This window comes from Ipomoea triloba, chromosome 4 (genome assembly GCF_003576645.1).
Source record: "Ipomoea triloba cultivar NCNSP0323 chromosome 4, ASM357664v1".
In the NCBI taxonomy this organism is placed as follows: domain Eukaryota; kingdom Viridiplantae; phylum Streptophyta; class Magnoliopsida; order Solanales; family Convolvulaceae; genus Ipomoea; species Ipomoea triloba.
In genome coordinates this window covers 1106800-1119532 of record NC_044919.1, presented here as the reverse complement: position 1 = coordinate 1119532, position 12733 = coordinate 1106800, and the positions used below count along the sequence as shown (strand labels likewise).

Sequence of the window (12733 nt, the reverse complement as noted above, 5' to 3'; positions counted from 1 at the left end):
TCAAGTCTTAATTGTCCCGTACCATACTCAAAATAATCTTCGTCCACACCAGGCTGGCTTATACGAGAGGAAGTTCAAGCTTCCGACCCCTCTTAAGGAGTATATGACCACTCACGCCAACCAAGCTGATTAGGGTGCATTGATTTCATAGAAGTTAAGTGTAAAACACAGAAATTATGGGGAGGGTGCAGGCAGGGTTTTTGGGAGGGAGAGACAAAGGAGAGAGAAAGAAGGGTGTGGGGACCCATGTTTCGACCGCCCATGCGCACGCTGTCTTACCAAACCAAAAAGACTCAAATCCTTAACACCATCCCATCATCCATACATCCATCTTTCTCCCCTCTCTCTCTCTCTCTCTCCTTCTCTCTCTCATCAAGAACCTGCAGAACATGAATGAATGAATGTATGCATGTGTGTATCTATCTCTCCATCTCTGAGTGAGTGAATTCATGAGCGAAAGATGATACCATCTGTGTTTAACTTAGCCTAACCCTAACCCTCACCAACAATAATTCACCCTTTTCAGCTGATCATCCTTTCTGGTTAAGGTTAGAATTAGCGTTTCATTATATTCCCCAACAAAAAAACCCACCCATAAGCTAAAAACCCCAATTCTTGATTTTCCGGCGACTTCGGAGCTCAGTTTAATTTATATATGGATCCGCTTACTGCCCATCATGGCCGCCCTTTGCCGCCACCGTTTTACAGCAGCAGAGATTTTCAGTTGAATCAGTTCCTCCATCACCAACCGCCGGCGCCGGCGCCGGCGCAGATGCCGAAATCTGACGGCGAGGAGCAGACGGCGTTAAAAGGCGGTGGAGATCGTGATGATGTTACGGTGACGTCAACGACTAATAATAATAATAATAATAGTCCGACGGGGGATGGAAAACAAGGTTTGGGGTTATCTTCTGGTACCGGAGATTCCGGGGGGGATCAAACGGGGAGGAAGCCGAGAGGGAGGCCAGCCGGCTCGAAGAACAAGCCGAAGCCGCCGATCATCATCACACGTGACAGCGCCAACGCCCTCCGATCCCACGTAATGGAAATATCCAACGGCTGCGATATTCAGGACAGCATTTCCAGCTTCGCCACCCGCCGCCAGCGCGGCGTCTGCATTCTCAGCGGCAGCGGCACCGTCGCCAACGTCACTCTCCGGCAACCGGCGTCTCCCGGCGCCGTCGTCACTCTCCACGGAAGATTCGAAATTCTTTCCCTCTCCGGCTCCTACTTGCCCCCGCCGGCTCCCCCTGCCGCCTCCGGCCTAACCATTTACCTCGCCGGAGGGCAAGGCCAAGTGGTCGGCGGCAGCGTTGTGGGGCCCTTAATGGCCTCCGGTCCCGTCATGATCATGGCCGCATCTTTCGGAAATGCCGCGTACGAGAGGCTCCCCATAGAAGACGATGAATCTCCGGTCCAACCCCAAGGAACCGAACCGTTAGGAACCGCCGGAATTGTTAGCAGCCAACAACAATCGCCACCGCAGATCATGGTCTCCTCCGACGCCACGGGTCTCCAAGGTTTGCCTCCCAACCTCATAAATTCATGTCAGTTGCCGGCAGAAGCTTTCTGGGGTACTCCTCGGCCACCTTATTAACATCAAGAAAAAATCAGACAGTTTGAATTAGTCAGTTATAAACAATCCAGACTCGTCTATCAATCTTCTTGCTATGCTGGTTAGAGTCAAAAGGCCAGGATTTACCCCAGATACTGGTTGTGAGTTTTCATCTTCTTGTGATGCTGGTTAGAGTCAGAAGACAGGATTTATTCTAGATACTGGTTGCGAGTTTCCATCTTCATGTGATGCTCATTAGAGTCCGAAGGCAAAATTTACTCTAATACTGGTTGCGGGTTCCTCTGGTCACCCAGAAAATGGACAGTTTTTACAGACATATGGAGTAATTTATGTCATTTATTTCCTTTTCCCATCCCCCATTTTCTTGAGTTTGTTAATTAGCTTATTATTAATCCTGGGTTTGATCTGAGCTCAACTTTTCTTTGCATTAATCAATCTTGGTAGATTATATTCCTAGAGTTTGTGCTGTGTCAAACTGTCAATCTATGTTTGTTAATTATATTAGTAATCACTGCTCTCTACATCTCCGGTTAGTTATCAAGAATTACTCGAATTTTCGACCACTTAAAAATGGTCAGAAAACGAGGGTTTTCGTTTTCAATGTATAAACTTCATGTTTTAAAACTTCATGACAGTATATAGATGGAGTTTGCATTTTAATTTAGAGGGTTTCATGAAATGTGTTTCCTTTCTATTAATTAATTATTGTGTGGTGTGAATGTTTGTGCAGTCTTTTGTTCTACAACCAAATGATTACATAAACCTTAGAACACATCCTTTTTAAGAAAGAGCACACAATAATGATGCACTCCATGTATGTCTAGCTACCTATCTAGTACTCTAGGTTTATATATCCAAATTTTGATTTTCAGAAAATCCCATAATTATGAACAGCTTTCTTGAAGAGAGTTAAATTTGAAACATTGTAGTTGTTAAGCCAATTGTCTGAATGATTTAGCTGGGTTTGTGGTTTACCGTTTGCCCCAAATAATATATAAACTAAACTTAGTATATGTAATATATAGTAACATTTGTAGATAAGGATGGGGTTTTCTTGGATATCATAATGATGTATATATGTGCCATAAAATGAAAGAAAATTTGAAGATAAGTTGCTAAAAATAGTATTGTATGGATGTTGGACTATATATATATATATATATATATAGTATATATGACATGATGACATGAAATTTGCTAGTAAAAATATGAGAGTGATGGAAGCTAAAGGGTTAGATGGAGGGTGCAGGGAGACATGTAATGCGAGATATGGGGGTGATGGAAAGATGAATGCAGAGAGGTATGGGGTTTAGTAAATGCCTTAATTTGGGTTGAAATGCATCTGGTTCTTGGAAGGGAAGTCATGGTGCCATGTCATTTTTTTGCTATTTTTAGGATTTTTAATGATGCAAAGTTGGCATACATAGAGTTAAACTAAAATAAAGTTTTAAAAAATTATTGCACATTAATTTTGGTCGAGGTTGTCACCGCTCCTGGTTGATAGAAGTTAAGAGATTAACGTTAGATATCCATTAGTGTATCCAAAAGGCTCAATCAGACGCGCTAGCTAGGGCGAAGAAAACCAAACAAACCCTTAACATATACACTATAGAGGAATTTATAGATCAGAAGAGATAAATCATGAAAGGTATCTCAACAATCACATGCAGGCTACATGTATTATGTTCTTTGGTGAAACAAGTTGAAAAACTTGTAGTTACTATTAATTCGATAATATGCACTGAGTATAGTAAACTACGTTTCTATGTAATAGCTAACAAAAACGCAACTTACACATAAGATGTAAAATCATACTACTAGGAAGGCTCTAGGTTTCCGATTTCTTTAAAAGAATCATATTGTATCTTACATCCAACAGTTGTCGTCGATAAATATTTTTTAAAATTGATTAATCGATCAGTTAAGTTGTGCTCAAGATAGGAGTGGGTACGGAATTGAAAGGGGAGGGAGAGAGATGAAGGAGGTATTATGGTGAGGTGTGGAGTACACGTGGTGTAGTGTGAAGTAGTTCCTTTTCGAGGCAACTTTACACACACTTCACTTGCATACAAATTAAACCCAACAACGCAACAAGCAGGCCACAACTCCTGTCGCTCGTGCGTGTCGGACTACCACTGACTCATATGGTAATTAACTGACCATTTGTCGGTCAATTCTCCACTCCATCCCGGAAATTCATGAATATTAATCCACCCCCAAAACTCACCAAGCAAGTCATCTATCATTCTTGTATTTAAAGGTTACATGTTTAATTTTTAATAATATTTTTTGGATTGAATTTGTTATACAGAATCTTTCTAGTGCAGTTAATTTGTGAACTATTATATATGAACTGAGTTTACACTTTTTTGTGGTTTATGAGCATCAAGCTTGTGGCATAAGATGTTTGTATATCTTAGTGTTGTTAGTTTGCAAGTTATAATATGGGAGTACAGTTTATTTAATGCACACTCTACTCAAATAAGTATTAGACTAAGTTCATAAGAGCGCTTAGTTGGTCAAGTAGAACAGTCCAACAACGTAGGCTTGGAGCGACTGGATGGGATGTGAATAGTTGTGAGTTGACTGGTTGGGACGTAAATAGTTGTGAGCTGACCGGTTGGAACATGAACGGTTAATTAGACAAACAACTAGCCAAATCAAAGTCGATTACATTTACGTTGCAAAATGCCACCACATTGCCATAAAACAAATAAAGAAATAATTTGATTAACCAAACAACTAGCCAAATCAAAGTCGATTACATTTACGTTGCAAAATGCCACCACATTGCCATAAAACAAATAAAGACAAATAATTTGAAATACTCAACCGAGTTGATTAGGTTATTGATTTTGGTAACTAGTTCCAAATTATTAGCCTACTCAATTTAAACGGTTAAGATATGTGAACTTTAAATAAGTTATTCGGTATTTAATATGATTACAATCTTATCATTATGTCATTCTGTCTCTTACCTATCACCTTTCAGCAATAACCTAATAATTTGTGTTGAGTTTGACAAATAAAGCCATTAGAAGGGTTAAAAATAAGAGCTGTATAAAGATAATAATATCAGACGTTCAAACGTTAATAATGACCTGATTGACGAGAAAAAGAGAATGCTTGGAATGATTGTTGTAGCTTTCATTTCATTGCATCAATTCATAAATTACAATAGGCTGTCAAAATATGATAACTGGCAGCAACAAAGATTGAATGAATATAAATAAACAAGCAAATATGCCGAGTTATAAAGCCAAAACACACCTATCTAATCAAATCTCACCAGTGCCAATCATAAACTTGACGTGCCTCCTCGTTCGTTCTTCAACCAAACTCCGGGCTTGGCTTCGAAAAAGCTTATGTAGTGTTGTTGGCTTTGAGATGAATGGTAACACCTGCGTAACCACCATCACTCTATATCTATATTATATCTAGACATCTATATGCAAGCGCCGCATTTCAGATAGGAAGGTTGGACTTGAGGCCAATGTCTGCCGTGCAAGAGCCTTTATGTCCTCACGAGTGCAGTCGCGTGAGATACGGTATAGCTCCCAAAGGGCTCCCCCGCTAATCATGTCTTTTGCGTTTACTTCTGGGGAAATGGAAAGACCGCTTAAAATCAAGGAAAACATACAAATTTCTGCAAAGAAGGAATGGTCTGATATGTTTGGGATATATTTCAGTGTTCCCAATTTTATGAAGCCCTTACCGTGTTGTGCGAGGTGGCAAAGTGCAAGCTCCACATGTCGCCTAATAAGTGAGGCTTCGTTATTGGCATTTTGTACGATCCACGGTAGTGCTCCATCTTCTATTAGAAGGGATCGTCCAAGTTTTATGCCTACCAGGGCATTGGCACAGTCAGCATTATAATAGAATCTTATGAACAAACTATACTGTTTAATATCCATTTTAGTCACTGTATTGTCTTAGCAGTTATTATGCTGTACCTGAAGAAATATGACCAGAGAATATTCACAGGCTCTCAATTCAGAAATTCACTACTTTTACTCACCTTGGGCCGAAGCTCTGGACTCACACTTGGCAAAATTGGCAATTCCACGTGCGACTTGAGAAAGAACATCTGGATGTCGACACCTCACCATTCCTAACAAAGCCCTGATACCACCTTCAGACCTTAGCCTTGTCTGCAGTTTATCTGAGGAGCCAATAGATACAAGGATTATGGTTTACATTAAAAGGGATTTAAGAACAAGAACTGCAGATAACAAAAGAACTTTTAAGATTGGACAGATATTCATCAATAGACCTGGCTTTACAGTGTTTCAAACAAATTAACTACAACGGCAGGAAGCAGCAAAGAGGCCTCAGCTTAGCTTACATGGAGTCAAGAGGCATATCATTCAAATGAACCAGTGGAATATGAATGGAAAACCATCTAATTTGATGTCATTATATCCAACTCGAACTGAAGGTAAATACCATTTTATATTCACCTAAAAACTATTTCCCACAATTTTCTTGAATACTGTGTATAAATGTTGATCATTTTACATCCTCCCTATGCTCATGCTTCTAGATTAATTAAGCACCCGACATTGATAGACACTAACCAACACCATTTAGAGAAAATGATGAAGACGCAAAACTGTAAAAGCAAATTAGCATACCATTGCCACATAGATTTGCAATTGCTCCAGCAACCATGCGAAGAGTCTGAGGATCCTCAGCTTCAGCTGCTGTCATTGCCAATAGACTAATACCACTATGAGCCATAATAAGCTCCTGGTTTGATTCTGCACATAAAAGAACAAAATATCTATCAGAAGATGGGCACAAAGCTAAACAAACAAGTTCGAAAAACCAACCGAAGACCAGCCAAAAAATGTCTCACCATTCATTGCAAGATTTGCAATTGCACCAGCAGCTATTCTGCGTATAGTTTCATCTTCAGAGTTTCTAAGGAGCATCAATAACGAAGTAAGACCACCAGCTTCAACAATTTTCTCCTGATTTGCTTCTAAGCATGCAAAAAAAAAAATCAGGGCAGGGTATTGCAATCAGAAATGAGCAGTTGGTTATGGGGTTTGCTTAGTGGTAGGCTAGATCAATAGATTAGCAATAACAAAACCAAAGAGCATTCTTTTTATTCATGTAAGAGGAGGGGGAGGGGGAGTGCAAAGAAAGATCACCTTCAGCTGCTAAGTTAGCAACCACTTTCACTGCATGAATCTGCACACTAGCATCTTCAGACTCCAGCAATGACATAATCTTATGTAGCCCAACTGTTGTTCGATTTAATAAGAATAAGTGCAAAGGATTTATAGGCAGTACAGTTAAAATATAAATCTAAGTCATATACAATGAAATAGTAGAACCTTGTTCATGGAGATTGGTGATTGCCGCTCTATCCCCATTACTGCCATTCTTATAATGCGGATGTGTAAGTGAAGACAGAGATTCCAGACCAGAAAGTGAATTACCATTTCTACCTCTATCCGCATAGCTTCTAGTCTATGAACACGATTACAATGTTAGCCAATAAGTGAAATCAACAAAAATAAGAACACACTAACACAGCACCTTCAAAATTTCTGAAGTGACAGTACAGCCCATTTGTCCTTTAGGATTAAGTCAGACTGTAATGGTATCAAATTAAGAACCAGAGAACCAACTAGTAAAAGCTTATACCTGACCATCTTCAAAAGTCAATTGACTTTTTAAGATGATGACTTCTTCTTCCAGCCTCTTCTTTTCACGAGTCTCTTCTTCCAGCAGCTTTTGGAGATATATAGTATCAGAGCTTCCACCTGGTAACTACATAATTAATCATTCATCAGATAATCCCACATGCAAGTGAACAGCATTAATATGCAGTCCTTTGTAAAATTAAATCCCTCACTCAGAACATACTTCTTGCTTTGATAGTTTTATAATCTGATCTTTGAGATTACTGATTTCCTCTTCAGCTGCCTTTCTTATTTGAATTTCATTCTGCAGCAACTTCTTCAGCTCAGATACTTCCTCAGTAGCAAAGCCCCTGTGGCTCTACACAAAAAAGCAATTCAAAACATCGAAAAATAATTCAAGAAGAATATGGCTGAAAGAAGATAGGTAAATCAATGCATAGACACAAAATCTGTACTATCAAATTTTGAATCCTCTTGCACTTTTTCTTGCTTTATAAGAGATTTTTGAAAACTGAGTCAAAAAAACTTATGACAGCTTGCCATTTGAACATGCTAAAATGTATTTTTCATATCGCTGTCTCACTCTCCATTTGCATTCTACATTTCTTTTTTTCTTTTTTTTTTTTTTTCAGGAAACAGGACAGCGAAGAGGAGAAGAATAGTTTAGGGATGAACAAAAACCAACTACCTCTCCAATGTCAGTGACACCATTGGTAGGATGCTTCTGCTGATAAAGCATCTTTTCTTCCAGTTTCTTAATCGAATCCATATATTCCATCTGGCACTTAATTTTCTCGTCCTGCAAGTTGAAAAGTACATATTAATAAATATTAAGTACACATACAATATATTATACCATCATATAAGTAAATGCGTCTAATTAGGATCTAAATCTACTTATTATGTAAATTTAATTGATAAATTTATCTAAATATGTACAAAATTTTGGACTATATTTACCACACAAAATTTTAATTTTAATTTTGTATGCTATGAAAATGCATACCTGACCAAATATATGAAAAGTCCAACTATATGATTATATTGTACATTTTAATATGTTTTCATTTTATCTAATTTTTTATTTAAATTCATGATAACATAATTTCTTTTGTGCATCACACGGGTAACATATAAATTCATGGTTTATATGGAATTTGTTAATTTGCATTGCATGTTTAAGTGAATTGAATTCTTAAATAATTTTTTATTCCTAAAGGCAATGTGATTCATTATCATGTTTTGCAAAGGTGTCAAAGATTTCAAATTTCCCCAAAGAAAAGTTACTCTTAAATGAGCAATGGCAGTGGAGAGGCAAATACTGAAGCAACCTTCAATTCTTCGGCAAAGTTCTGTTCAGCCTCAAAGACACGCTGTTGTGCTTCTAACTTGATTTTGTTAACCTCATCCTCAAAAGCCTTTTGCTGTCTTTCATTTTCAGCAATAAGTTTGTCAACTTGTACCTCAAGCCTTTTGCACATACTTCTATAATCAAATTCCTCCTTAATTTTCAACATGTTCTCCACCTTCATAGCCTGTAAGAAATTGAAAGCAAAATTTTCATCAATTATCACCACTGAATTGAAAGTGGAAATATTTATATGCCGCAACGAAAGTTGACCGACATAACTGGCTATAAGACATGCACAAAGTTGACCAGAAATATTTTGTTTCTAATGAACACTCCCATTACAGTTCAGAACTGATAACCCACCCTTTGTCCAAACAAAATGGTGCTTGCCGTCTCTGCTCGATGACGTGGTGATGGTCCAATTGTCACAACTAATGAAGTTCTCGATGTGCCTGGCACAATGCAATGAATACAAGATTAAAGAAATTTCTAAGGCAAGCTGGTGCCACTGCCAACATACACAGCAGAAAGTCTTTATATCCCTGTAACACAAATGCAAGAATACCTCCAAAGGAATCTTTAAGTAACCGTGTAAGTTTTGAATCACGAACTGGTACATGAGCACTATTTTCTGCCAAAGCATTTATGCACTTCCCCAATGCACTTAATGAAAGATTGATAGACTTGGCTTCTTCTAGCATATGCCCTTCACTTCCTGCAGTACATAAAAAGAAAATTTTACCCTGGCAGAAAAAACTACACTTTTTGACCATGTATACAAACATCAGTACATTAGTAATTTAGTATAAGATAATAGCCATACAAAGGTCTTCTAGTTATGGGGTGTCTGAAATATGAATATAATTAAAATTCAGAAATCTGATTAAAACGATAGCTAAGTAATCATCCATCAAGTGTAAATCTATGAAAAGAAACTATGAGGTCAAAACCAGGTACCAGACTTAGAATACTCATTTTCGTAATTAAATCTAGAAAGTTAAGTGTACCTGATTTAAGTACACGTTCCGAACCCGCAAGATCCACAAGAAGGAGTTTTCCTTTTCTAAGAATGGGTGGCTTAAAATTAGTAGCCAAGGGAGAAGTATCATCAAATTCACCAGATGCATCAGCTTCTCTTCCAGAAACAGACCTTTTAATATTCACCTACACCAATTCATGTAGGGTACATCACTAGTCAGTCATTGGCAATCATTGTGAGTAAATTCACAGAAATATTAAAAACACTTAATGCAATAGAATAAAAACTCCTTTACCATGAGAATAGCATGACTTCGAGAAGATTCAGTATTCAGCTTTGTGTTAGCAGCATATCTATGAGCTTCCCCTAACTTTAGCAGCTCCAGAAAACTTTGCTGATCTCGGACCTCAACAACAGTTGCGCCTGGTAGGGAAACATCACCAGTTTTTTGGTCTTCAACTATAGAAATGTTATCGTTTGCTGTATTAAGGAGGTCCTGGATTGTTTCCATATAAAGCTGCAAATATCAAGTATCATTCAGTATACTTCAGAATAACCGTATGATTCCTAATGAAAGTGTTAAAACTACAACAGTCTTATTAAGGATTTAAAAAGTAAATGCCTACACCTGCAGGTATGAGACCGACACAGAGTCAGTCCCCAGAGATATATTTGCAAGTATGTCTTCCATTGAGCGAACCATAATACCACGAGTTGATGGATCATCATCTCCCAATTGTCCAAGAGTATAGGTTTTCCCAGTACCAGTCTGTCCATAAGCCATGACTGTCCCGTTGTAACCGTCCAAGACACTCTATGAAAAGGGTGGATGATAACAGGGAAAAAAAACATTTAGGACTGCCACATAAAAACAAATTTCAACCTATAACAACAAAGCATTCACTGACTTCTTGAAACTTTCAGCACAAAGTACAAACATTTATCCCCATAGCAATAGAAAATAATCATAGCTTCAAAGACAGCCGCAAAGCAATATAAACATCTATCACAAGAATCAATAACTGTGAACCTTTTGTACCCAGGGAAAATTCAGCATAAATAAACATTAATCCCAACAAAAGAGATATTAAAAAAATACAGAACCCAAAAATAATACGGGATATAGAATATTAAGATCAATAGCAAAAAATTCTCAGCTATGGATTCTTCTTCCTTCCTTTTTTTTTGGGTCAGTTGGGAGATTTTCTAAATATGATTTTCATATTCAAACCTGCATGTTGGATGGGTTTAAAGCAGCTAATTGACTGGACAAAGAACACAACGCACCTCCACAACAGGTTTTGCAACAACCTCGTACACGCGCTTTTGTGATGCAAATTCAGTGAATACCTCATCAAACTCATATGTATCTGTATCCCAGTTATTTTTTCGAAGTTTCAACCTTTTAAGCTGCTCAAACAAAACAATGAATGCACATCATGATCAAGCCATTTTATCAAAGTCCTACTGCAAAAGTGAATATTTTTAAAATTTTCAGTTCAGCTAACATCAAACAAATAAGTTAAAGACCTCCGGCTGCAGCTCTACACAATCAGCAAAATCTGCATCTGCTGCCAATTCCTCAGCATTTCGAGGTCGCAATCGTACAGCAACTCGAACTCTTCCAGAAACTACCAAGAATATTCAAAAAGACATCTTTTTTATGAATATCATTATAAAGGGAAAGCACAAAAGAAAGAAAGAAAACATCTCATATCCCTTCAACTATAAGAACAACCAAATCACTGATCTAAACATAGCCATCATTGCTTTAAGACCTTTCACATTATGTTTCCAACTAGTCAAAACATAAAAAATTCAGACTTGATAAAATGAATAAAAAAAAATTAAAATAATAACAATAACCAAGAAAACCAAAACAAAACTAACTACTTGACAAGCTTTAAAAATGTAAAAATTAAATACATAAGTTACACTGATATCTGAAAATTCAGGAGTCAAAGCACAAGTACATTTGATTCCTTAATCATAGTGATTAAGATACTTTTAAAAAGTGTTTTTTTATTACAAAACAGAAGGGCAAAATGACTATCACATATTCACATTATGCATGAAAATTGTACGAGTACAAAAATAAGAAAGGCAGAGGATCATTTACTACTATTTAATATTTCCAGGTGAATATTATCAGTGATTAATGCCAAGCACAAGTATGGACCTCAGACTGAAGTTATTCAAATTCCCTATATTGCAATGCTTTTATGCCCTATATTTGGACCTCAGAGTGAAGTTATTCAACTTCCCTATATTGCAATGCTATTATGCCCTACATTATGGTTTGGTAAACAGGATTAGTGCATAAAGTTTAATCCAAGAAAGGAATAGCTCTGGTCCTTGCAAATAAAATGCTACACATAAACAAAGCCTAGAATGGAAATTTTTCACCAAACTAGAAATTTCAGAAATTTAGATTAACATAGACGTGGAAAACATTCATTCCTTCATTTGGCATAGAGTCTATTACACGTACAAATCTAATGGGGCAAAATTCTCCAACTAAAAGGAGATCCACAGAGCCACATTTTAAACTAGTTTAGCAACTAAAAAATCACTCCTTTCGCCACATTGCTGCACTAACAAAATCAAATAACTTACTAGGTAACTGACGAATAAAGCAATCCATTAATTTTCTAATTCGCAGTAAAAAAAATCAACCTCAATAGTCAATCCAGTACTCAATTTCAAGCACATTGATGAAGCAGACAACTCTACTACCGAAATGGCGAAGGAGTGAAGACATACCGGCGTCACCGGCACTGCTGCTACGGCGGATGTTAGATGTCGACGGCGGAAGCTTAGATTTGAAGGAAGACGAAACCCTTAGATTCTGCGCCTTGTGATTCCCGTTCCTGTAACCACCACCTGAAGCCATCACTCTCACACCTCTCTCTCTCTCTCTAAACACAATCGAAACAGACGATTATGTGCATCCACGCAAGCAACACAGTATATGCGCGTATCGATTTGGAGATGGAGAGAGAGAGAGATGATTCAATTCAAGTTCAAAAAAACTGGGGGCAAGACGGGATGGCGATGAAACTTGAGAGAAAGAGAGAGAGAGTGTGGGTGTCCAGAGTGCAGACAGGGGCGGTCGGGGGTGCACAGGTGAAAGTACCAAAATGCCCACTTGGGGCGAATTCATTTCATTGGTG

General features: G+C 37.8%; 2 protein-coding genes across 2 annotated transcripts; one reads left to right on the top strand and one right to left on the bottom strand.

Annotated features, from left to right (window-relative positions):
- The first annotated feature begins 198 nt into the window (after window positions 1-198).
- On the top strand, window positions 199-2097 carry LOC116017161 (AT-hook motif nuclear-localized protein 22-like). The gene has a single exon (XM_031257691.1). The coding sequence runs from the start codon at window positions 656-658 to the stop codon at window positions 1595-1597; it is 942 nt and encodes a 313-aa protein (XP_031113551.1). The 5' UTR covers window positions 199-655; the 3' UTR covers window positions 1598-2097.
- Window positions 2098-4699: 2602 nt separating this feature from the next.
- On the bottom strand, window positions 4700-12733 carry LOC116016960 (kinesin-like protein KIN-UB). Its single transcript, XM_031257441.1, has 19 exons — window positions 12324-12733; window positions 11091-11191; window positions 10848-10970; window positions 10189-10374; window positions 9856-10077; window positions 9589-9745; window positions 9147-9296; window positions 8945-9033; window positions 8562-8765; window positions 7919-8029; window positions 7454-7588; window positions 7232-7357; window positions 6919-7054; window positions 6733-6825; window positions 6435-6560; window positions 6211-6336; window positions 5595-5738; window positions 5292-5420; window positions 4700-5174 (listed from the first exon to the last, which is right to left on the bottom strand). The coding sequence occupies exons 1-19, from the start codon at window positions 12451-12453 to the stop codon at window positions 5014-5016; spliced, it is 2649 nt and encodes an 882-aa protein (XP_031113301.1). The 5' UTR covers window positions 12454-12733; the 3' UTR covers window positions 4700-5013.

Excerpts from the sequence above, each read along its gene's own strand:
- LOC116016960 (XM_031257441.1), bottom strand. The coding sequence starts at position 12,453 with ATGGCTTCAGGTGGTGGTTACAGGAACGGGAATCACAAGGCGCAGAAT. Across the intron at positions 8,766-8,944 it reads CCATTTTGTTTGGACAAAGG|GCTATGAAGGTGGAGAACAT; the intron begins GTGGGTTATCAG and ends AATTTCTTACAG. Across the intron at positions 7,358-7,453 it reads TAAAACTATCAAAGCAAGAA|TTACCAGGTGGAAGCTCTGA; the intron begins GTATGTTCTGAG and ends TTAATTATGTAG.
- LOC116017161 (XM_031257691.1), top strand. The coding sequence starts at position 656 with ATGGATCCGCTTACTGCCCATCATGGCCGCCCTTTGCCGCCACCGTTT.